This window comes from Salvelinus sp. IW2-2015, linkage group LG14 (assembly GCF_002910315.2).
Source record: "Salvelinus sp. IW2-2015 linkage group LG14, ASM291031v2, whole genome shotgun sequence".
In the NCBI taxonomy this organism is placed as follows: Eukaryota; Metazoa; Chordata; class Actinopteri; order Salmoniformes; family Salmonidae; genus Salvelinus; species Salvelinus sp. IW2-2015.
Window position 1 is genome coordinate 31,496,622 of NC_036854.1, and position 25,447 is coordinate 31,522,068.

Below are 25,447 nucleotides of genomic sequence, written 5' to 3' on the forward strand. Positions count from 1 at the left end.
TACAGCTATTGTTTAGAGTCCAATTGCATTTCGGATACACTTGTACGTCATAGTGGAGAGACCAATATCTCTCTTGTGTCATTAAACCCAACACAGTGATGTGTTGGGTTGGATTTGCCCCAAACATAACGCTTTGTATTCAGGACATAAAGTTAATTTCTATGCCACATTTTCAGTTTTACTTTAGTGCCTTATTGCAAACAGGATGCGTGTTTTGGAATATATTTATTGTGTACAGACTTCCTTCTTTAACCTCTGTCATTTAGGTTAGCATTGTGGAGTAACTACAATGTTGTTGATCCATCCTCAGTTTTCTCCTATCAGAGCCATTAAACTATGTAACTGTTTTAAAATCCCCATTGGCCTCATGGTGAAATCCCTGAGCGGTTTCCTTCCTCTCTGGCAACTGAGTTAGGAAGGACGCCTGTATCTGTGTAGTGACTGGGTGTATTGATACACCATCCAAAGTGTCATTAATAACTTCAACATGCTCAAATGGATATTCAGTGTCTGCTTTTTTTATTTTTACCTATCTACCAATAGGTTCCCTTCTTTGCGAGGTATTGGAAAACCTCCCTGGTTGTTGTGGTTGAATCTGTGTTTGAAATTCACTGCTCGGCTGAGGGACCTTACAGACAATTGTATGTGTGGGGTACAAAGATGAGGTAGTCATTCAAAAATCCTTGTTAGGCAAATTTGTACTCCTGAACTTATTTTGGCTTGCCATAACAAAGGGTTTGAACACCTATTGACTCAAGACATTTCAGATTTTCGTTTTTTATTAATGTGTACAAATTTCTAAAAACATAACTCCACTTTGCCATTATGGGGTATTGTGTGTAGGTCATTGACAAAAAAAATCTAAATTGAATCCATTTTAAATTCAAGCTGTAACACAACAAAATGTGGAAGAAGTATGTCATTAAAGTGTTTAATCTGTTGTTGCTAGGGATAGTCACAACAACATTTAAATAAAAATTGTATTTCTTCCACTTTATTTTGTATTTATTGTGGCGGAGCCCCTGTAGTACCTCCGGTTGAATACCCCTGCAGCAGGGAAAGGGTTTCGTGTCTTTTGATGGCTGTACATTGTGTCATATGGATGTGTGGAACTCTACTTCTCTCCATTTCCTTTGTTGCATTTGTCCTCTTTTCTCTATAAAAGTATTTCCCCCACCTCTGAATCACCAGTATTGTAGCAGTAATTTGTATGGTTTGAATTTAACTCCCATACCCTCCCTTCATGTCTCCTGCCCACTGTGTACAGTATAACACAGGTAGAGCAGGTCCTTGCCCAGCTAACTAGCAGCCAAGTCAGATACGGTACCTGTAGTTCAGCTCAGGTGTGCAGGGCCTGTGTTACCGTCAGAAAGTCCTTGCTCAGGTGTGCTATAGTGTGCTGAGAGGTTCAGTGGAAGAGCATGGTCAGACATGGTCTTTATGGATCTGTCCTCTCAGCTGGAGATGATTTAGATGAAGACGAGTCATTGAACCTAAAGATGGACGGGTCATGGCTCATGTATCCATGGCTCAGGTACAGTATCCATTATCCATGCTCAGGTGTGCACATCAGGTGTGCCGGGCCTAAGGTCCAGTACAGGTCATAAGCCTTGCATGACATGGTTACGGTGGACCTATTGGCCTCTCAGCAGCAGATGATCTTATTGAAGGAGAGTCATTGCCCCTGATAATATGCAGTCAGGCTCAGGCCATGACTCATGCATCTTATTCATACTCAGGTATGCCGGGCCCAAGGTCCAGTCCAGTACAGGTCAGGAGCATGGCTATGACCCGGTCATGGTGGACCATGGTGTTCTCAGCAGCTGAGGATCTTGATGAAGGCGCGTCTGAACTCAATGTTGAAGGTGGTGTAGATGACAGGGTTAAGGGCGCTGTTGACATAGCCCAGCCAGGTGAAGGCGCTGTAGAGCTCCGGGGGAATACGACACGTCCTGCAGTGGGTGTTCAGGATGTGAGTCACGAAGAACGGCAGCCAGCAGATCAGGAACACTCCTGGAAGAGGGAGGGAAGGGGGATGGAGAGAGAGAAAAGGAAGGGGGGAGAGAGGGGAGGGAGAGATGGAGAGAGAGAAAGGGAAGGGAGAGAGGGGAGGGAGAGCAAGAGGGATGAGAGAAAGAGGGGAGGGATGAGGAGATATGGATGGGAAGAGGGAGCGCATGATTGACGGAGAGAGAAAGGTATGGAGAGAGAGAGAGGAGGGAAGGGGATGGAGCGATAGAGAGAAGGGGGAGAGAAGGGATGGAGAGAGAGGGGGGAGGGAGATGAGGAGGGGGGGGACAGAACGAGCGAGACAGCGGAAAGCGAGATAAAGAGGGAGTGTAAAAGAGAGTGAGTCAGAATTATGACTTCAAACACCTTCATTCCTCATGAACCTGTACAGTGTGTGGTGTATACATTAGCCTTACGGTCAGCTAATGCACGCTACAGCAGCCACAGAGAGCAAGCCTGGTCTACAGGGTTAATGGGTTTAACTTATGCTCCTATACAAACATCCTCCAGCAAGTTAACACACAGCAACTTCAACATACTGACAGAATTCCAAGTAGACCCATACCCCCATAGACACTTTATGTACAGACGTAGGATCTTAATTTGACCGGTTTCGTTGAAGGAGTAAAATAATCCTGCAGCAGAAGGATTTGATTATTATCATAAAAGTGATCATTTCTAACGGGAAACTAGTTTTGATAGGCTACAGTAGGCTATTGTTTAGAGTCCAATTGCATTTCGGATACACTTGTACGTCATAGTGGAGAGACCAATATCTCTCTTGTGTCATTAAAGATGCGTTATAAAGGTTTCCTATCATTTCTGCCAGTAGTTTTGAAAGGATCACTCACGAGCCAAAACGTCTCCCCGAAAATTGTAAACAATTTCATATGATATACTGTATCAAGTCCTGCAAAAAAATTATACAGTGCATTCAGAAAGTGTTCTTACCTCTCGACTTCTTTCATATTTTGTTGTTACAGCCTGAATTCAAAACGGATAAAAAAATAAAATAAAAATACATCTCACCCATCTACACACATTACCCCATAGCGACAAAGTGAAAACATGTTTTTAAAATTTTTGCTAATTTATGAAAATGAAATACAGAAATATCTAATTTACATAAGTACTCACACCCCTGAGTCAATAGATGTTAGAATCACCGTTAGCATTGATTCAGCGCTGTGAGTCTTTCTGGGTAAGTCTCTAAGAGCTTTGCACACCTGGATTGTACAATATTATTCCTTAAATTCTTTAAGCTCCGTCAAGTTAGTTGTTAATCATTGCTAGACAGTCATTTTTTAAATATTGCCATAGATCTTCAAGCCAATTTAAGTCAAAACTGTAACTAGACCACTCAGGAACATTCAATGTAGATTTGGCCTGTGTTTCAGGTTATTGTCCTGCTGAAAGGTGAATTCATATCCCAGTGTCTGTTGGAAAGCAGACTGAACCAGGTTTTCCTTTTAGGATTTTGCCTGTGCTTAGCTCTATTCTGTTTCTTTTTATCATAAAAAACTGCCTAGTCCTTGCCGATGACAAGCACATCTATAACATGATGCAGCCACAACCATGCCTGAAAATATGAAGTGGTACTCAGTGATGTATTGGATTTGGCCCAAACATAACGCTTTGTATTAAGGACATACATTTGCCACATTTTTTGCATTATTACTTTAGTGCCTTATTGCAAACAGAACGCATGTTTTGGAATATTTTTATTCTGTACAAGCTTCCTTCTTTTCACTTTGTCATTTCGGTTAGTATTGTGGAGTAACTACAATGTTGTTGATCCATCCTCAGTTTTCTCCTATCACAGCCATTAGACTCTGTAACTGTTTTAAAGTCACCATTGGCCTTGTGAAATCCTTGAGTGGTTTCCTTCCTCTCTGGCAACTGAGTTAGGAAGGACAACTGTATCTTTGTAGTGATTAGGTGTATTGATACACCATCCAAATGAATAACTTTAACTTCAGGATGTTGGTGGCACCTTAATTGGGGAGGACAGGCTCGTGGTAATGACTGGAGCAGAATAGGTGGAAAGATATCAAATACATCAAACACATGGTTTCCATGGTTTCCATGTGTTTGATGCCATTTCATTTGCTCCTTTCCAGCCATTAATATGAGCCGTCCTGCCCTCAGCAGCCTCCACTGACTTCAACATGCTAATTGGATATTCAATGTCTGTGTTTGAAATTCACTGCTTTAAAGAGGGACCTTACAGATAATTATACGTGTGGGGTASAGTGARGAGGTAGTCATTCAAAAATCACGTGAAACACTATTATTGCACACAGAGTTCATGCAATTTATTATGTGCCTTGTTAAGCCCATTTCTACTCCTGAAATGATTTAGGTTTGCCATATCAAAGGGGTTGAATACTTATTGACTCAAGACATTTCAGCTTTTCATTTTTAATGAATTTGTAAACATTTCTAAAAACACAATTCCACTTTGACATGAGGGGGTATTGCGTGTAGCCCAGTGACACAGTCTCAATTTAATAAATGTTAAATGCAGGCCGTAAGACAACAACATGTGGAAAAAGTCAAGAGGTGTGAATACTTTCTGAAGGCCCTGTGTGTTATGAATTCAAATTCATACAATATCGTACGGATTTGTAAGTGCTTAAGATTCCCTTCAATCTCTTTAAGCTATATAAAACAATGGTTGTTGATGTGTATGGCTGCATTTAAGATACTGTACATTTGAATGTCGCAGTAGTAGGACCTACAGTAGGACCTAGTAGTAGGAAATGTATTCTGTCTGGTGCTTTAGCGATTTAAGCGAGCGATTGAGAAAGAACTGCAGGGTTTCAGTGAATTTATGTAAATCACGGGCTCATTTGACAACGCAGAAAAATTCTCACAGACAACAGAGTGATCAAATGAAGATACCGTGGGCTAGGTGTCGATTTGGAATTCAGAAAGTGTCTCCCCCACAGTTCAAAGTCGTCCAAGTCATGTGACATGGCTGACCGATCCAATTCTCTCTAGGCCAGAGAAGCTAGGGAGTGTCAGGCTGAGGACATCTGCTCTCTGTGTGTGTGTGGTGTGTGTACGTGACTCTTCTGTCTAATTAAGCAGACACCTCTGATTAGCTTCAGTCTCACTCAGTAGGGCTTGGACTCGCCAACATGCCAGCTCTCACAATGAACAGCCTGGACCAATGGCGGCTAACAACATCCGCTAATCATTACAGTGTGTATGTTTGTGTGTGTTCGGTGCATGCGTGTGTGCAGGTGTGTATACCTTGTGTCTGTGTGTGTGCGCTTGCGTGTGTGTGAAAGAAAAATAGAATGGTAAGGTGCTATTGCAGGTGTTTCACCTCAGAGTCGACATCTATCTTTAGATCCACCCACCCTATTTACATATCTATCTTTAGATCTATCCATGCAATTTACATATCTATATTTAGATCCGCCCATCCAATTTACATTTCAGCTTTACCATGGTTTGTTCTGACATAATAAAGTCTCACTAGAACTGCAGACAAACTAGTGCTAGGCACCCAGCAGTGAAGGTAATGAGTTGTAACTGATATCCTACATAGGCAATACAATGGTATTGTACGGCTCTGGAGACATTGTTCTATTATTCTGCAGAGTAAAATGTTGTTATAATGGCGGGAATAGATCTGGGAGGGAGAGTGATTCTGACCTCTGACCCCCATGTCCATAACCCCAGTATTCTACAACAGTATTCACAGTCTATCATCCCCAGCTTCTGATTGACCCATTTGACTCCTGTGTCTCTCCTCTCTCTTCCACTCTTCCCCATGTGGTCCATGTGTTCTCAATCAAATCACGTGGTAGAGTTCATAGAGATGAATGAATAATACACATGGTGATAGTTCTAATAGAGAAAGTACTACTTCTTACCAAGAACAATGGCCAGCATCTGCGTAGCCTTCTTCTCCCTGTTCTGCATGCTCCTGATTCCATGTTGTTGTTGTTGTTGGCCGGCCAGGGACTGGGAGCAGGGGGCGGGGCGGAGGGCCGTGTGAATGCGTCCATTGGACAACTCCTTGACCTCACAGCTCCTCCTCACGGTTCTACGCGCTCTCTCTTTGGCCAACTCCTCTTCTTCGGCGCGGTCCTGCTCGTGCTCGGTGTGGCCGCAGGAGGCGTGGCTGATGCTGCAGTAGTTCTGGATGTCCACTGGGGGCAGCAGAGTGTTCTCCACGGGGGCCGTGCGGGTACGCTTACACCTCAGGCACCCCGACAGGAGGCGAGTTTTAGGGGGCACTGCCGGCTCCACACTCTCCTGGAAGGAACACACAGTCAGTCATATCTGAAGATGCTGACCAATGACCCTACTGTTGATCTGGTCCAAAAACAACCCCTTGTCCGATTCCAGAGGGAGGGGATGGGGGTATGCAGATTAAGGTCTGCAACACTGTTTGCTTTCATATTTCCCCTCTAATCAGGGACTTTTTCAGAACTGGGACACCAGGTGACAGGATTCCCTGACACTTACTCCTGATTCTACACGTGTCTGTCCCTGATCTCCACCCCTTACTTTCAGAGACCCCGGCCCTTCCTAGTTCACTGCTCCTTCCTTCCTGTTTCTCATGTCTCTGCCTGTCAGTCTGAACACACGTCTAAAAGCCAAGCTTTGCAGCCCTGTTCTCAGGAGGAAATTAAAGCTTGTCATTTTCTCCATCTTTGAAGTAATTTGTGGATTATGCGCGAGCTGGTGTGACAAATAAAGCGCAAAACTTTAAGATTGGGATCTGAGTTTAGAAGCAGTAGGAGAGGAGCTTCATAATTCAGATTTTCAGCTCCCTCGCAGCCCTGGGGCTAAGACAAAGTAATGACACACACACACACAATGCTAAAAAAGAGAACAGACACTCACTGCCAAGAATATCTGAATATGCCACCTGATTCATTGAGAGTCAGTGAGTTATTTAGATTCTGTTTAAACCAACAACAGTGCAGCTTGAATACCCATCCAAAAACTCAGGTTGTCTATCTGCCTCGAAGCTGTCTATCTATCTGCCTCGACGCTGTCTATCTATCTGCCTCGACGCTGTCTATCTGCCTCGAAGCTGTCTATCTATCTGCCTCGACGCTGTCTATCTATCTGCCTCGACGCTGTCTATCTATCTGCCTCGAAGCTGTCTCTCTATCTGCCTCGAAGCTGTCTTATCTATCTGCCTCGAAGCTGTCTGTCTATCTGCCTCGAAGCGTCGATCTATCTGCCTCGAGCGGTCTATCTATCTGCCTCGAAGCTTTCTATCTACTGCCTCGAAGCTGTCTCTATCTGCCTCGAAGCTGTCTTCTATCTGCCTCGAAGCTGTCTCATACTGCCTCGAAGCTGTCTGTTCTATCTGTGCCTCGAAGCTGTCTATCTATCTGCCTCGAAGCTGTCTATCTATTATCTGCCTCGAAGCTGTCTCTATCTAGCTGCTCAAGCTTCTATCTATCTGCCTCGAAGCTGCTCTATCTATCTGCCTCGAAGCTGTCTATCTATCTGCCTCGAAGCTGTCTATCTCACATACACTTTTAGTATTAGTGGTGACTCAAGAAACCCTGGAGTTCCTAAAGGAACCGTTGCTAGTCAATTGTTCATATTTGCACCTTTGGTTGGTCAAAAGGACAATTTTWAAAAATCAGAATTGGGCTGCCTGTGTAAACATACCCTCAGTTCTTCAATAATCTATTAAAATCCCAAAGTTGGAATAGTTAACACTTTATTACTATATATAATCAGCAATGTTAATATTAATATTATATTAGAATACGTAATATGCATAAATATTCAAGGAAAATATGTACAAACTTAACATGGTGAACAGGAATGACATTTACTCTAACGTTTGGCCAAAAATAACTATTTGAAAGCCATGCCTTTTCATAGGCTGCCACCTCTACAATATATTATTAAAAAGYTAAAAAATTGAACCCCTCCCATCACAAAAAGGTTCCAGTTTCAACCTTTAAACAGGGATTCCTCTTTTCAGAGAGGTTCCTCGAGGAACATTTTTGAACTGGAAAGGTTCCCTGTGTGGCAATTTTTTTAACCCCAAAAGGTTCTTCCAGGCTCCTTTACTTCTAAAAGTGTACTTTACGCTCTCATACTTTCCAACATAAACAAAAACCTACACGCAGACCGCATAAAGACATACACGCATGGACTCAGATATACACACACACACGCACTCAGACACACACATATACACACACACACACACACACATATACACACTACTCTTACCACTTTGATCCTGATGGGAGACAGGTCTCTCTTCTCCTTGGGGGTTTCCTCCTGCAGACACGTCTCCTGGGAGAGAGGGATGAATGGAGCGAGAGGGGGATGAATGGAGCGAGAGGGGGATGAATGGAGCGAGAGGGGGATGAATGGAGCGAGAGGGGGTGAAGGGAGCGAGAGGGGATGAAGGGCGCGAGAGGGGGATGAAGGGAGCGAGAGGGGATGAAGGAGCGAGAGGGGGATGAAGGAGCGAGAGGGGATGAAGGGAGCGAGAGGGGGATGAAGGGAGCGAGGGATGAATGGAGCGAGAGGGGGATGACATGGAGCGAGAGGGGGATGGAGAGAGGGATACACATGATGACTGACTTATCTTTCAACATGTAAGGGACAGTTTGAAATGTACCCTCATAGAATTAACTCTAAATAATGTTTACGACCACAAATAATAATCCTAGCGACCCTGTGTTTATAGTCGTGGATATCGACTTTGCCACTGCAGCATGCTTTTGTGGCATAGTCGATGCCACGAAGGGATACGTGCCAGGAGGTTGAGGGTTCGCCCACCACCAAGGATGAGTTCAATCTCCCTGCCTGTTTCATTAGTTCTACACTACGATCAGAGCCAGACAATGATCAGCTAGGGGGACATCAGATTATCACAATTATGATGTCATATTTAGAATAATAACAGCAACTCATTTTCCTTTGCTCTGTTACTCTTTCCCTCAATCCTGACTAGTCTCCCAGTCCCTGCCACTGAAAAACATCACCACAGCATGATGCTGCCACCACCATGCTTCACCGTAGGAATGGTGCCAGGTTTCCTCCAGACGTGACGTTTGGCATTCAGGCCAAAGAGTTCAATCTTGGTTTCATCAGACTAGAGAATCTTGTTTCTCATGGTCTGAGAGTCCTTTAGGTGCCTTTTGGCAAACTCCTAGTGGGCTTTCATGTGCCTTTTACTGAGGAGTGGCTTCCGTCTGGCTACTCTACCATAAAGGCCTGATTGGTGGAGTGCTGCAGAGATGGTTGTCCTTCTGGAAGGTTCTCCCATCTCCACAGAGGAACTCTGGAGCTCTGTCAGAGTGTCCATCGGGTTCTTGGTCACCTCCCTGACCGAGGCCTTTCTCCCCTGATTGCTCAGTTTGACTGGGCGGCCAGCTTTAGGAAGAGTCTTGGTGGTTCCAAACTTCTTCCATTTAAGAATGATGGAGGCCACTGCGTTCTTCGGGACCTTCAATGCTGCAGAAATGTTTTGGTACCCTTCCCCAGATCTGTGCCTCGACACAATCCTGTCTCGGAGCTCTACGGACAATTCCTTCCTTCATGGCTTGGTTTTTGCTCTGACATGCGCTGTCAACTGTGGGACCTTATATAGACAGGTGTGTGCCTTTCCAAATCATGTCCAGTCAATTGAATTTAACACTGGTGGACACCAATCAAGTTGTAGAAACATCTCAAGGATGATCCATGGAAACAGGATGCACCTGAGCTCAATTTCGAGTCTCGTAGCAAAGGGTCTGAATACTTATGTAAATAAGGTATTTTCACTGCAGCCTAGAGTAGAATTTTGTACTCACTTAAAAACAATATTGCAATTATTAATTGCATTGTGGTGTTGTAGGCTAGTTTTGTTAGGAGAATTGTATTGTCCCTAAACAAGATCAATAGGGGAGCTTTTTCAGCTGTGTGTCTCATGTCTTCACTGTTCTTTCATGCGCAATGATGCAACTGGCCTCTCCGCTGCCTATCAGCTATTCCTATTTGTTCTTGTGGATTCATATTGAAAATGTATGCAGCTTTGAATGCTTTTACCTGTGGTATGATTGCTAGTTAGCCTATTGCAAATCTGGACAAATGATCCACCAACTCCTATTGTCACTATGAATGGTAGATAGAGGGCAGGATAGACAGACTGCTAGAACATATTGACCTGTGGTATAGTAAAGGTTAGCACACAGAAAAGCGTAGTGCATAAAGGAAGTACCAAAACACCTTAATGTAGTGGAGTTGCATGCAAGCAGATGAGGAAACTTGGCTATATGGAGAAATTATATAGTAAACCTGCAAAAGAGCGAATGTTAACGAGGGGAAAAAAACGCACTACCATCCTCTTTGCCCAATGAAACAATACACAACCCTCACCAAAACAAAAGTTAGTCAACCCTCCCCTATTTTGGACCCCACCCCCCCCACCCCAGTAAATTTCAAACTGTCCCTAAACACACATGAGGCGGGACGGAGAGAAGGAGGGTGAGAGGATTGGCAGAGAGGAAATATCAAACCTGACTCATCCTTCAAAAGGTAAACAAATCTATCTTCGCACCCATTCCCCAATCCATCCATCTGTCAATATAGTAGCTGTTAACTAAACCACGTAGCACAGGGCCCTCGAACACCTTAAACCAGATTCCTCAAGTTCTTAACGTCTTTGCCTGCTGTCTCAATCTCTGATTGACTCTATTGAAATTGGATGGGGAGAAAAAATTGCATTCCATTTATATCAAAATAAAAATAAATCAGGGCAGCATTGAAAGCTTTTCTCTCCATATCACAWTTTTCTCCAGTTAGCTGGAACTAAATCCTGTTCCAACGTTCCCAAACAGCACCGTTAGTCCCTCATCCCAGATGTCTCCTGGGACGTGATCCGACAACACAAACATCCCGTAATGGATATGATCAAACCTGGGCTCAATGACTGGAAATGATCCTGCAACCCGCCGCTCAAATGAAGGGTCTGATCTTATAACCAGCCCCAATGTCACTGATTCAATTCTCTTTATTTGACTTCCCCTCCAGATGGTGTTGCTTGGTATTTACTAAGACATTATGTGGTAACAATTGGCTCCCTTTGGAACTAAATACAATGTAATGGCTCCTATTTTAATGAATCCCAATTAAACAAAACAGTAATTAGTTTCTAATTACCATGTAATTGCCATTTATTTGACATTGTGATTTCTAAGTTGGTAAAGAGCGGACTGTAACAAACTCTCCTTCCACCTGCTACCATCACATTATGGGCATGACCTTAGTCACCTCTAGTGTGATGGAAATGACCCTGAAACCTGCCTGAACGTGAATGTAATGATCAAAGGAACTCCAACAAGCCCACGGATCCTCAGATCCCACATTATCGTATAACCTGAACTGACAAGTGAGTAGAACTGTTCTCCCAGCTCTCAGATACGCTCCTTTCTACACATCATATGGAGCCGGGCCACCTAGAGAGCAGCATGGACCTCACCACAACTCCATGGAGTGGTTATATCATCATCCCTCCTCCTGCAACCACGACTAGCTGGATAACCGCCTCTCTACATCAGATCTCTCCAAGACCTCTGTTTCCGTGCACGCTCTGTATGATGCTGGTAGACATTTCATTGTGGTTGTGTCACATGACAGATGCCACTTGTGACATTGGCCAATCATGAGTGCAATGTTGATGTGAGCGTGTAGTGCTTTTTCATTCATTTATCTATGTGAGTCCCATTGAGATTGCCATCTCTTCTGTAAGGAAATCCTTACACACCTATGTGCAGATGTATGAGAGTATGCACTCACTTCAAGGTACATTTGCACTATCACRGTGGGACCATTTGGATGTGTTCTCACCACTGAGGGCAGGGCCGAGCCTGGCTGGACCTTTCCACTTCTGGCCTGGCGGAAGGCGATCCTCTTCCTCCTTTTCCGTAGGAAGACGTAGATGCGGACGTACACCAGCAGGGTGACAGTGAAGGGCAGGTAGAAGGACACCACCGACGAGTAGATCACAAAGTCAGGGTTGGAGATGGAGCACACCGTCGGGTCGTCTGAGGAAGAAGAAAACAACCATTCGGAGAACACGACCATGGTCTAATTACTAAACACTTACAGTACGCCTCTACCTGATCTGAGCTGAACATCTAGTCCAGTGGTTCCCAAGCTGTGGGTCGGGACCCACCTGTGGGTCGCAGCAAGGTTTCATAAAAATAAATACAAATTGGGGATTGTCACGGATCCCTCCGGAACATTCATTACGCACACCTGTCCCCTACTTCCCACTGATTAGTACTTGTATAAGTGTGCACTTTGGTTTCCATTGGGCTGTACATTACTGTTCCAATGTCCGTTGGTGCGTGTGAGTACCTGTGCTGTGTGTTTTGGGCTTTAGTGCCCTTGTGGATTGCGCAGATGATTATGGATCTCGTACCGTGTGGTAATCATTGTGCTAGTGTTATTTATTCAAGGTACTTCTCGCTCTTTTGTTTGGGTTTCAACCCTGTGTTTTTGTATAGTGTTTGTTTCGTCTTCGTTCCCTTGCCTTTACACGGCACGCCGTAATTTTGGTACAATAAAAAAACCTATGACCCATTCCTGCGTGTGTCTCCTGAATCATTTATACCAGTGTTACAGGGATGGAGAAAAGCTTTCAGTGTTAACTTAAACAACTTAATCCAAATAGAAAATATATAGAAAAGATAATGGACCTACAGTACCAATCAAAAGTTTAGAACACCTACTCATTCAAGGGTTTTCCTTTATTTTGACTATTTTCTACATAATAGAATAATAGTGAAGACATCAAAACTATAAAATAACACATATGGAATAATGTAGTAACCTAAAAACCATTAAACAGGTCAAAATATATTTTATAATTGAGATTCTTCAAAGTAACACCCTTTGCCTTGATGACAGCTTTGCACACTCTTGGCATTCTCTCAACCAGCTTCACCTGGAATGCTTTTCCAACAGTCTTGAAGGAGTTCCCAAATATGCTGAGCACTTGTTGGCTGTTTTTCCTTCACTCTGCGGTCCAACTCATCCCAAATCATCTCAATTGGGTTGAGGTCAGGTGATTGTGGAGGCCAGGTCATCTGATGCAGCACTCCATCACTCTCCATCTTGGTCAAATAGCCCTTACACAGCCTGGAGGTGTGTTGGGTCATTGTCCAGTTGAAAAACAAATGATAGTCCCACTAAGCACAAACCAGATGGGATGGCGTATCGCTGCAGAATGCCGTGGTAGCCATGCTGGTTGTGTGCCTTGAATTCTAAATAAATCACTGACAGTGCCACCAGCAAAGCACCCCCACACCATCATACCTCCTCCTCCAAGCTTCACGGTGCGAACCACACATGCAGAGATTATCTGTTCACCTACTCTGCGTCTCACAAAGACACGGCTGTTGGAACCAAAAATCGCAAATGTATACTCATCAGAACGAAGGACAGATTTCCAGTGGTCTAAAGTCCATTGCTCATGTTTCTTGGCCCAAGCAAGTCTCTTCTTATTATTGGTGTCCTTTAGTTGTGGTTTCTTTGCAGCAATTCGATCATGAACGCCTGATTCATGCAGTCTCCTCTGAACAGTTGATGTTGAGATGTGTCTGTTACTTGAACTCTGTGAAGCATTTATTTGGGCTGCAATCTGAGGTGCAGTTAACTAATGAATTTATCCTCTGCAGCAGAGGTAACTCTGGGTCTTCCATTCCTGTGGCGATCCTCATGAGAGCCAGTTTCATCATGGCGCTTGATGGTTTTTGCGACTGAACTTGAAGAAACTTTCAAAGTTCTTGACATTTTCCGAATTGACTGACCTTATCTTCAAGTAATGATGTATTGTCGTTGTCACGCCCTGACCATAGAGAGCTTTTTATTCTCTATGTTGGTTAGGTCGGGGTATGACTAGGGTGGGTCATCTAGGTAATTATATTTCTATGTTGGCCTGGTATGGTTCCCAATCAGAGGCAGCTGTTTATCGTTGTCTCTGATTGGGGATCATATTTAGGCAGCCATTTCCCCTTTGTGCTTTGTGGGATCTTGTTTTTGTGTAGTGCCTGTGAGCACTGCATTTTCTTCACATTTCGTTTGTTCGTTTATTGTTTTGCTTTGAGTTTCACATAGTAATAAAAGATGTGGAACCCAGGTCACGCTGCGCTTTGGTCCAGTTATTATGACGATCGTGACAGTCGTTTCTCTTTGCTTATTTGTGCTGTTCTTGCCATAATATGGACTTGATCTTTTACCAAATAGGGCTATATTCTGTATACCACCCCTACCTAATCACAACACAACTGATTGGCTCAAACGCATTAAGAAAGAAAGAAATTACACAAATTAACTTTTAATAAGGCACATCTGTTAAATTAAATGCATTCCAGGTGACCACCTCATGAAAATGATTGAGAGAATGCCAATAGTGTGCAAAGCTGTCATCAAGGCAAAGAGTGGCTACTTTGAAGAATCTCAAATATAAAATATATTTAGATTTGTTTAACACTTTTTTGGTTACTACATGATTACATATGTGTTATTTCATAGTTGTGATGTCTTCAAGATTATTCTACAATGTAGAAAATAGTAATATTAAGGAAAAACCCTTGAATGAGTAGGTGTGTCCAAACTTTTGACTGGTATTGTATATGAAGCAACTTTTTATAGAGGGGAGAGTTCAGATAGCATAGGATTTTCCTTTCTATTTTGTATATATGGACATGAAGTTTATGTCATTCAATGCCAGGGGGATACGAAACCGGTTGAAGAGGAAAACTTCTTTTTTTTTAAGGACTGCAACGCAGATCTTATATTCGTTCAAGAAACACATTCATGCAAAGAGGACTATAATTTTGGGGAAAATGCAATCAAATCAAATGTGTCACATGCGCTGAATACGACAGGTGTATATCTTACAGTGAAATGCTTACTTACAAGACCTTAACCAACAATGCAGTTTAATAATTATTTATAAATTGTACCTAAAAAAAAATACGAATACAAAATATAGATTAATAAAAATCAGTGGGGTAGTGACATTTTCTTGTCCACGGGACTAATCATGCAGCTGGGGTTGCAATTCTAGCACACAATTTCAAAGGGACATTTTTGTTTACTCAGATGGACACTAATGGACATTGGCTAGTAGCGGTCATCAACCACATGGACCGATTATTTGTGTTGTGTAATGTGTATGGATACTGTTCTAGTCCTCCAACTGACTTACTTCTTCTGAGAAAATATCCATCCAGTCAGATTATAGTTGGTGGGGATTTTAATATGGTTTATTATAATGAGACTGATAGATTACCCCATAGACCTAACATTGGTGTGAACAAATTGGTGAATTTCTGAAAAAGCCTGGACTTAATTGACATATGGAGAGAAACAACACACACTGAGTAATAGAGATCATTCACTACAATCAAGAACTGACTCACTGGCTAGGGAGGCAGTTTTCCAGGGGTATAGGGGCTCACTGGATAGTGGTTCATTTCAAACTGTGTAGGTGCGAGGGGGTGTGGGTGTGTCTCACCTGTACTCACGTGTCTCACCTGATGTGTTAAATCCGAACAGCAGGGGGCAGGATACAGCAAAGGCCAGGATCCACACTGTCGCGATCATGACCGAGACACGCTTCCTGGAGCTGTGTGTGGTGTTGTAGAGGACAGGCATCACCACCGCTGTGTACCTGGAGATGGATCACACAGACAAACGGGTTATACTAACTAACTAACCCTAACCATATCCCTGGAAATGGATCAGTCACCACAAACAGACTGGTTATGCTAACTAACCCTGGAAATTGATCAGTCAGGTTATACTGATCTGTGACGAGAGAGAGAGAGAAAATGTGTAGGTTAAAAATTAGAAGTTAACAGAAAGAGAAAGAAGCAAATGAAATTCCAATGAGTGTGATATCAAGTTCCACAATGGAACAGCAAATGAAGCGCTTCTATATTGAAATTGTTTCACAATTAGTCAATTTGGCAATTCAGCAATAAGGCCAGGAAAGCTTTGATAAAATTCATAAACCTTGTGTTGTATGCCAAGAATGCGTAATGGCTGGTGGCATTGTCATGCTGGAGGGTTATGTCAGGATGAGCCTGCAGGAATGGTACCACATGAGGGAGGAGGATGTCTTCCCTGTAACGCACAGCGTTGAGAATGCCTGCAATGACTTCAGAACACTTCAGATCACTTCAGAACACGGCAGATCACTTCAGATCACTTCAGAACACTTCAGAACACGGCAGATCACTTCAGAACACTTCAGATCACTTCAGAACACGGCAGATCACTTCAGAAAACAGTCTTCGGCAACACTTCGGAACACTTCGGAACACTTCAGATCACTTCAGAACACTTTCTATCTATTTTGATATATTTATCCTAATATATTGTATTACATTTTTTTGCGATTGCTTACACACTTGTTGCGGAATTTGGCTCATTGTGTCAAAACTCTACACACAAGCCAAATAAGACACAACACTTGGAGATAAACATCTAATTTCTATGGCAAAATGAAACTCTGCAATCAAAACCTAACAATCCTTTTTCAAAATGGCATTTTTGCAACAAAATGATACACACATGCACCATTTAAATTACTCTTTCAAAGCAGCAACACACTGATGTACTCTATACAAAACACTGCTGTCTTTAGTACTTTGTATACCTTTTTTATTTTCTCATACAGGCTTCTGTGAAAGATTGTCCAGTACATCTACTCACATTTCAGTACAGTACAGTAATCAATACAATATGTTACTGTAAACTCACGGAAACAATAATTATTACCGTAAAATTACAGTGCAATGGTAAACAAAACATATTATTGTAAGGGATGGGGTGGATGGTTTATGGATCCCGCCTTCTGTTAGGGTCTGGCCACATTACCTCATCCACATCACAAGCAATGTCAACCCTGGCTGGGCAACAGGGAAAATATTGCCTTGCCCCATATCCAACCCTGGACTGACCCCACCTCAATGTCTCCGCATGCCTCCTCCGTTGCTTGCAGAAGAGGCAGGCGTGCATGTGGTTGGCGGTCATACACTTTCCAACTCCAAGCCGAAAATAATTCCTCAATCGGATTGAGAAATGGGGAGCAAGTATACAACTGTGAAGTTATTGTGGTTGGTGAACCAGTCCCTGACCAGAGCAGCCCGGTGGAAACCAACATTATCCCAGATGACCACAAACCTGGGCTGCTCTGGTCCGTCCTGTACAGCTGCATTATGTAGTGCTTCCAGAAATATGATTATGTGTTGCTGTATTGTAGGGACCCAGGGTGGCGTGGTGATGGAGAACTCCTTGCAGACTAATGGCGGCACACAAGGTGATATTTCCCCCACGCTGCCCAGGGACATTCACAACGGCTCTTTGTCCTATAACAGTTCGGCCCCGGCGCCTGGTTTTAGCTGGATTGAATCCATCTTAATCAGTGAAAATGAACTCATGAGGCTGTGCAGCTGCATCAAAGTCCAGGACTCTCTGTAACAGAAAATGTATACACTGTCCCGTGAATATGGTGTAACTCAAAACACAGTACTACAATGTCTACATTTTCACACAAGGATGGGGATGGGATGGGTCAGACACATTCAGTCAAAACTACAAGCTACAGGCAAGGCAGGTGCCTTGTTCACTGGGGAGCATAGACCTAATATTGTAGGACATACATTGTATTGTACTGTGATGCAGAATGATGTGCAACGATTACATACGTACTGTCTAGTGTAGAAAGTTGAAGACATACCTGTTCTCCAGTCTAAATGTCCGTATTATGGATGCTACTTTGTAGTGTTTCAGGTTGGGCTGAACTCTCTGCCCAGCCTCCTTCATCGTCAGGCCATGATTTATGACATGGTCCACCAAAGTGGCCCTAATGTCATCGGAAATATGTCTACGTCTATTGCCTGGTCCCCTTCTTTGTTCTTGTCCTCCTCCTACTCCTCTCTCTCTTCCTCTCGCTTTCACTGCCTCCACGTTTGGAAAGTTCTCACAAAAGAGGTGAGCTTACCGGAGGTCTATTTGTAGTGCTAAGGCTCAGACTAATTGGTGTTCAATTACTGTATAAATGTTTTCATGTGTGTGTGTGTGTGTGTGTGTGTGTGTGGGTGTTGCCAATTTCAGGTATGTTTAGCATTTTGAATAGAAGTGTTTTCCAATGATTGCAAGAGATTTCATTCTTGATCGAAGTGTCTAATGTAAGAAACAGTGTGTAGTGTTTTGCAAGTGTTTTGCAGAATTGTAAACAAAGTGTAAACAAAGTGCAAAGTGTGTTGCAGAATTGCAAACAAAGTGGAAAGCAGAAAATGTGTTTGTACTTTTGGTGCCTTTGTTTAAGGCATGGTTACAAAARGTAAGGTTTTGATGCTTTTGTCTAAGCATTCACCTTCAGTGTGTTAGCAATCGGCAATAACTGTAACAAACTGCATAAACTATAGGACATTATGAATGTACTTAATTTACTGCAAATGTAGCGTAATACCACTGCATTTATGTGTTTTGGGTCCCGCTTTAAATAACATTCAGCTTATAAAGGCTTCATAGATCCTTCATAATGCCGTCATAAGTACTACATAAATGTGTTACAAAGCATCTATAACCATATGTCATGATTTATAAAGTGTTCATAAATGTGGCATAACTGTGTGACATAATCACCCATGTCAAATGTGACATACCCACTATGTTGAATATGATATAGACGTGCTCCGTGATAAGAGTCACTGACTCAAAGCCACAAGAGGGTAGAGCATATTTCAAACATTGCTTGTTAGGGGGAGTTAGTTGCAGAAACGTTCTAATGGTTTAGTGAAGTCACGTTATTCACATTACCCCTAATCGTTTTTCTGTTGTGCTATCTGGGATCCTTGGTACGTCCCTTCCCTAAACCCTAACCCTAACCCTAACCCTAAGGGTTTAGGGGAGCCACCTCCAGGACACCTACAGCACCCGATATCACAGGAAGGCCAAAAAGATCATCAAGGACATCAACCACCCGAGCCACTGCCTGTTCACCCCGCTATCATCCAGAAGGCGAGGTCAGTACAGATGCATCAAAGCTGGGACCAAGAGACTGAAAAACAGCTTCTATCGTAAGGCCATTAGACTGTTAAATAGCCATCACTAGCTGCGTTCCACCCGGTTACACAACCCTGCACCTTAGAAGCTGATGCCCTATATACATAAATATGAAATCACTAGACACTTTAATAATGTTTAAATAATGATTACATACTGCTTTACTCATCTCATATGTATATACTATATCATATTCTACTGTATTTTAGTCAATGCCACTCAAACATTGCTCAATGTAATATTTATATATTTCATAATTTCATAATTTTACTTTTAGATGTATGTATTGTTGTGAATAATGTTTAGATACTACTGCACTGTTGGAGCTAGGAACACAAGCATTTCGCTACACCCGCAATAACATCTGCTAAATATGTGTATGTGACCATTTAAATTTGATTTGATTTAACCCCTGCCCTTACCCTAACCTTAACCATAATCATAACACTTACCTAATCATAACCTTAATATCCCAAAACACCTTCCCCAATGAGTCTTGGCAATAAAGACATTGTGTTTGTAACTCTCATTGGGATAGTATTCCACACAAACGCAACACACATCGACCACAGATTTGAAAGGTGTAGTCTTTCTTCTTCTTGGTGGAGAATTTAGCTTGCTAGCTATGTCCTTTGCTAATTAGCTAGCTGGAAGGTAGGACCTGTTGTCTTTTTCTCCCTTGAGGCCAAGGGGAATGGTTTCCACTAGATAGCGCAGCCACAAATTCAAAATTGGCTATATCATAAAAAATAAAAAAATCTTTTTTTATTGGTCTTAATTTAAGGTTAGGATTAGGCATAATGTTATCATTGTGGTTAAGGTTAAGGTCAGCTTTAAATAGCATTTTAAGAAGATAAATTGTGGAAATGGGTGGGGTTTAGCCATAATTATGACTTTGTGGCTGTGTTAACTCTTCCCCTGTAAATATTCCCCAGGTCGTTGTTGTAAATGAGAATGTGTTATCAGTCAACTTACCTGGTAAAATAAGGGTAAAAAAAATGGAAACATTTACTAGCGAGGACAAGGGGGAATATTTTTGCTAGCAAAGGACATAGCCTGATGACAAATACTTTACTCAGTAAGGTCACTCCCATATAATTATATGGTCACTCCCACTAAGGCCAACTTTGAATGGATACACTTACCTTGATGAAAGACCCCAACCTAAGGAAATTAAAAGTGTCTTTATTTACATGTTCCTCAGTACACATACACAACAATATAACGAGCCATACCGTGGGGCGCTGGGCATAACGAGCCATACCGTGGGGTGCTGGACCCAGTCAGGTCTTCTATACAAACAATATAACAAGCCATACCTGGGAGCTGACCAGTGGTGAGCATATTACGAGCCATTACCGTGGAGTACGCTGACCCAGTCAAGGTCTCTTGGAACAACAATAGTAACAAGGCCACTCTGGGGTGCTGGACCCAGTCAGCGTCTCTGAATAAACAATATAATCAAGCCATTAACCGTGGGGTGCTGGACCCGTCAGGTCTCTGCATTACACAATATAACAAGCCATACCGTGGTGTGGCTGCCCAGTCAGGTCTCTGATACAACAATATAACAAGCCATACCGTGGGGTGCTGGACCCAGTCAGGTCTCTGATACAACAATATAACAAGCCATACCGTGGGGTGCCGGACCCAGTCAGGTCTCTGACTATTTATTGACACTTTATACATTATCCTGTAGTACTTTGTTTGAAGTGAGACACCTTCGGTCATCCATAACTAGGGCTGTTGTGGTGGCCGTATTACCGCCACACCAGGCGGTCACGAGTCATGAAGGCAGTTCATTTCCATGTGACCGTTCAGTCACGTAATTAGGCTTCTCCAAGCTCTGATGCTGCTGCTGGTCATTAGTAGCCTACCAAACTTGCTAACTGCCTGGTACTCAGCACTCTATTGTCCCTCTAATCACTCTGACATCAATGCAAATGTAATTGAACATCTGATCAAGCACTTCATGAGAGCCCATGAGCTGATGTTGCGCAACATTTCTATAGGCTATGCAACAGCGCGAGTAAACAGAGTGATGGCCTCTACTAAAAATAGGAGGATCCCATCATATAGGCCTACAATATTTATTTCTCAACTTTCCTAATATTAAGCACATTGTTTATATTTACAACAGGAGTATAGCCTACCTGGCTGGCATGCAAATTAACCACGGGAAAAGCTTCCTCCATTTGCTATTTAAGTGCATAGATGACATGTGTTTTTTTCCCACTGCCCCTATTTTGATACAGGTGCATGATAATGGTCCATATTAAATCAAAACAAATTTCACACATATATTATTTAGTATATGTAAAGAGAAGATTAAATCAAAAATAGTCTGATGGGTGACAATATTAGCCTATCARTTGTGAATTATATATTATCAGCTGTGAATGATGCCCAGCATAAGAATTCCTTTTTTTGGCAACTTTTTCTAATCATAGTTGCACGCCTCATTGTAGGCCTATATGTTTTGATAAGGTTTGTATCACAACTAAAGTGGCCAAATAACTTCTCAAAATTAAGCACCTAACTGGCATACATAAGCAGCGCCTACATTTCAAGGTTGGGGAAGACAATTTTCACCATACAAATGCACCTTTATAATAAAAATATTACATGCATAATTGCATTTGCGATCACTTTGGAATATTTATTTCTCGCACAGAATAGAATAGGTTGACTTTTGTACTATGGGGGATAGTAGATTGACATAGGCTAGTGCTTTTGCTGTTCGTTACGCCTACTCATCATGTTGGCTGACGAAAAGTAAATGTGAACAGTTCTTCCAATATCTTCAATATGCACCTCGGAATTGGATAAGGTCAAGCGCAGTTGCGTCCCCAATGTCTGTCTTCACTTGTAGCCTGTGAGAAACACCCGATCACTGATGGAGAGCCATGTGAGTGAGAGGTACTTCGGAGCGCATGGAGAAGGGCARAATGGCCACTGGCCGCAAAAGGCATGTTTTTTAAGGGTGCATTATGGCCACACAAAGGGGATGCCGCCGTGAAATTCTAGACATTATCAAGTGCTTGTCAAATTGTGAATGAGTGAAGGATATAGTGTGTACAGCCTGCACAAAAATGTCTTTCAAGCAACTTTTTTCAAATCATCATTAGAGTCGCATCATGCAGCCTAACATCAAAACGTATAGTCCAACATTTGTAGAACAACTAAAGTTATATTAACAACTCTAAATTAAGCATATAGGAGTACCTATTTCTTTGTTAACCGACCAACACAGAATAGCTGCATGTTCGCACTCCAAATCGTTTGGAGAAAATATCCTTTCTATTTTATTCAGCTTTGTTCAATTCTATTATTCATAATATAAAATAATGCCCTGGAATTCTAAGCACATCTTGTCTGCTAAATGAACTAGTGTAGCCCACAGCCATATGGCATAGCAAGATCAGGACCTAACATAAGGACAACTCAGAGTATGCTATTCTTTATGTTAATTAATGGTCAATTACCATGAGAACGACAGTTATTTGCTTGACAATCACCGGCTGATGGAATTTTGTGACCGCCACATTCCTATTCATAACACATCTATAAAGACTCTACATTGCATGKCGCTGTACTTACTTTAAAGTCAGACTGCTTTGATAATTTATAACACATTCATAAATGCCTTATATCATTTGACGCTGTACTTATTATAAATTCAGACCTTCGTTCATTCATAACACATACATAAAGGCTAAATGTATTAACACCTAGGGAATTATCACTAACAGCTAAAACAAATAAACATTAAAGACAAGTTTAAACCATACATTTCTTCTTATTTTTACATTTTTAWWACAATGCAAATACATTGTTTAAAAAAGTCCAGCAATGCAATTACTAAACATTACACAGGGCAGTGAATAGTGTATCTTGTTCCTGAGCTGGCGGACAAATGGTTCTTGCCTCTGCTGGAGGTACTGCATGTTGGTTCCAACCTAACAACAAAGAAAGTTAGATGGTCTGTTAGGAAATGCATTTGTCTCACCATCTGGGTAAAGGTAGCAGGTCTGTTAGGAAATGCATTTGTCTCACCATCTGGGTAAAGGTAGCAGGTCTGTTAGGAAAATGCATTTGTCTCACGCATCTGTAACGTGAGCAGTCCTGGTAGAAAATGCATTTGTCTCACTCTTCTGGTGGGTAAATGTAGCAGTCTCGTTAGGAGGGGAAATGCATTGTGTCCGACATATCTGGGTATAAGGTAGCAGTCGTGCTTAGTGACATGCATTTGTCTCACATCTCTGTGTCGAAGTAGGCAGTCGCTGTTAGGAACATGCAGTTTGTTCACTGGCTGGGTAACCCCCGGTAAGCAGGTCTGTAGGGAAATGCTTTTGTCACCCACATCTGGTAGTAGCAGGTTCTGTTAGGAATGCCTTTGTCCCACCATCTGGTTAGCAGGTCTGTTAGGAAATGCATTTGTCACCATCCATCTGGGTAAGGTAGCAGGTCTGTTAGGAAATGCTTATGTGTCGACCACATCTGGTTAAAGGTACGAGCAGGTCTAGTTCAAGGCATGCAGTTTTGTCGTCAGCCATCATCTGGGTTAAAGGTAGCAGGTCTGTTAGGAAATGCATTTGTCTCACCATCTGGGTAAAGGTAGCAGGTCTGTTAGGAAATGCATTTGTCTCACCATCTGGGTAAGGGCATTTCTGTGATGCACAATAAATACTCTAAATGAGGAGATGGGAAACTTAATTTGATTCGTATTATTATATTCCTCTTTAATTTACAAATCTAATGACTTGACTATGAGACGTGGCTGTATCTAGGGAGATTTGTATTTAGCTGAGCCTGCTAGCGAGCTAAATGTTGTATTGGTATAGCTAACTAGCTAGCTTATGCTGCTAACATCAGCTAGAAATTGCTATTTAGGCACAAATTATTTGAAATAACGATTGAGGTAGCTATGGTAGCGATCTATTTATCAAATATAACATTTGATTTGATTTATGTAATCTAACTCAACACTTAACTACAACAAACTAATTTAAATTACAATAAATAAAGTTGTTGTTTTTCGCTGTCCAGTGGCAGCACAAGTGGGCATTTGAGTTGCAAACTGCATCACGTGAGCTTACTGCTCTACAGAAACACCACATGAATGAAAGGGTATCTACTCTCAAAAGTTTCTTAGATTTTTTCCCAGACCTCAAAAGTTATCCCCTGATGTGTTTTATGCATTGCTGTGAACACAGAAAATCCAATTGAGTTGTTTTTCTATTAAAAACGTGTGAAAAAAACTGGTGGGAAACGAGAAACAAAATGGGTGGAAATCCGAAACTTGGAAAAAATTAAATAGAGAAAACAGAATTTGGGGAGAAAAAAACAAATTGTCTAAAAATAAAAACAGATTTTAAAAGGCCCATGACTGCACTTTAGAGCGTGTGTCATCACACAGCACAGCATTTTGGGTCAAGTTGAGGTCAGGTCCAAAATTGTCTATGCACTCAAGAGGGAAAGAGGTTGGGCCATCCTAGAAATGTTTTCGAATAATATAATCTAAAATAATATATGCCATTTAGCAGACGCTTTCATGCAAAGCGACTTACAGCCATGCGTGCATACATTTATACGTATGGGTGGTCCACTATCCTGGTGTTGCAATGCTCTACCTAGATGCATGACAAGGTTATAAATGCTTTGTGAAGCCTCAATTAAATATGCTTTATAAAGACTTTATTAAACAGTGCTTATGCCACCCTTTTATTAAGCTCAAGTTTATGTCATATTTTACATAGTGGGTTATGTCACATTTGACATTGGTGGTTATGTCACACAGTTATGCCACATTTATAAACCCTTTATAGAGCATGACATAAGCTTATAGATGTTTCGGACACATTTACGTAGTGTTTATGAAGGCTTTATGAAGGCTTTATGAAGCTTTTATAAGCTGCACGTCATTTAAAGCGGGACCATATTGGTGAAAGCACTATCAAAAACATATATGCCCCAGGTGTTTCTGGAAAACATAGATGATAATAATACAGATGTGATGTCTGCTTGGGAGAGCAGTGATACATCATTGGGACAGCTAATGTAATTGCATCCGTACAGTGTAACACACATGCTGTAAACTGGACCTTTAAACAGATCATKTCTCTCTCTCTCTCTCTCTCTCTCTCTCTCTCTCTCTCTCTCTCTCTCTCTCTCWCACACACACACACACACACACACACACACACACACACACACACACACACACACACACACACACACACACACTTCACACCCAGGTGAAGGGCTTAATGAATCACCTGTCAGGGTAACCTGCTAATTAGTGATTTTCAGTATAAAGATGCACATATACAGAGAATAACAATACGCTTTCACTCTCCAC

General features: G+C 42.0%; 1 protein-coding gene across 1 annotated transcript in view; it reads right to left on the reverse strand.

Annotated features, from left to right (window-relative positions):
- Positions 1 to 1,688: 1,688 nt before the first annotated feature.
- The window catches only part of drd3 (dopamine receptor D3), a 30,874-nt gene continuing 7,115 nt past the window's right edge, over positions 1,689 to 25,447 (reverse strand). Inside the window, exons 3-7 of the mRNA XM_024147475.2 lie at positions 15,546 to 15,682; positions 11,848 to 12,044; positions 8,239 to 8,304; positions 5,898 to 6,282; positions 1,689 to 2,013 (exon numbers count right to left, since the gene is read on the reverse strand). Coding sequence (XP_024003243.1) covers positions 1,817 to 2,013; positions 5,898 to 6,282; positions 8,239 to 8,304; positions 11,848 to 12,044; positions 15,546 to 15,682 — 982 coding nt within the window. The 3' untranslated portion in view covers positions 1,689 to 1,816. The remainder of the gene's footprint in view (positions 2,014 to 5,897; positions 6,283 to 8,238; positions 8,305 to 11,847; positions 12,045 to 15,545; positions 15,683 to 25,447) is intronic.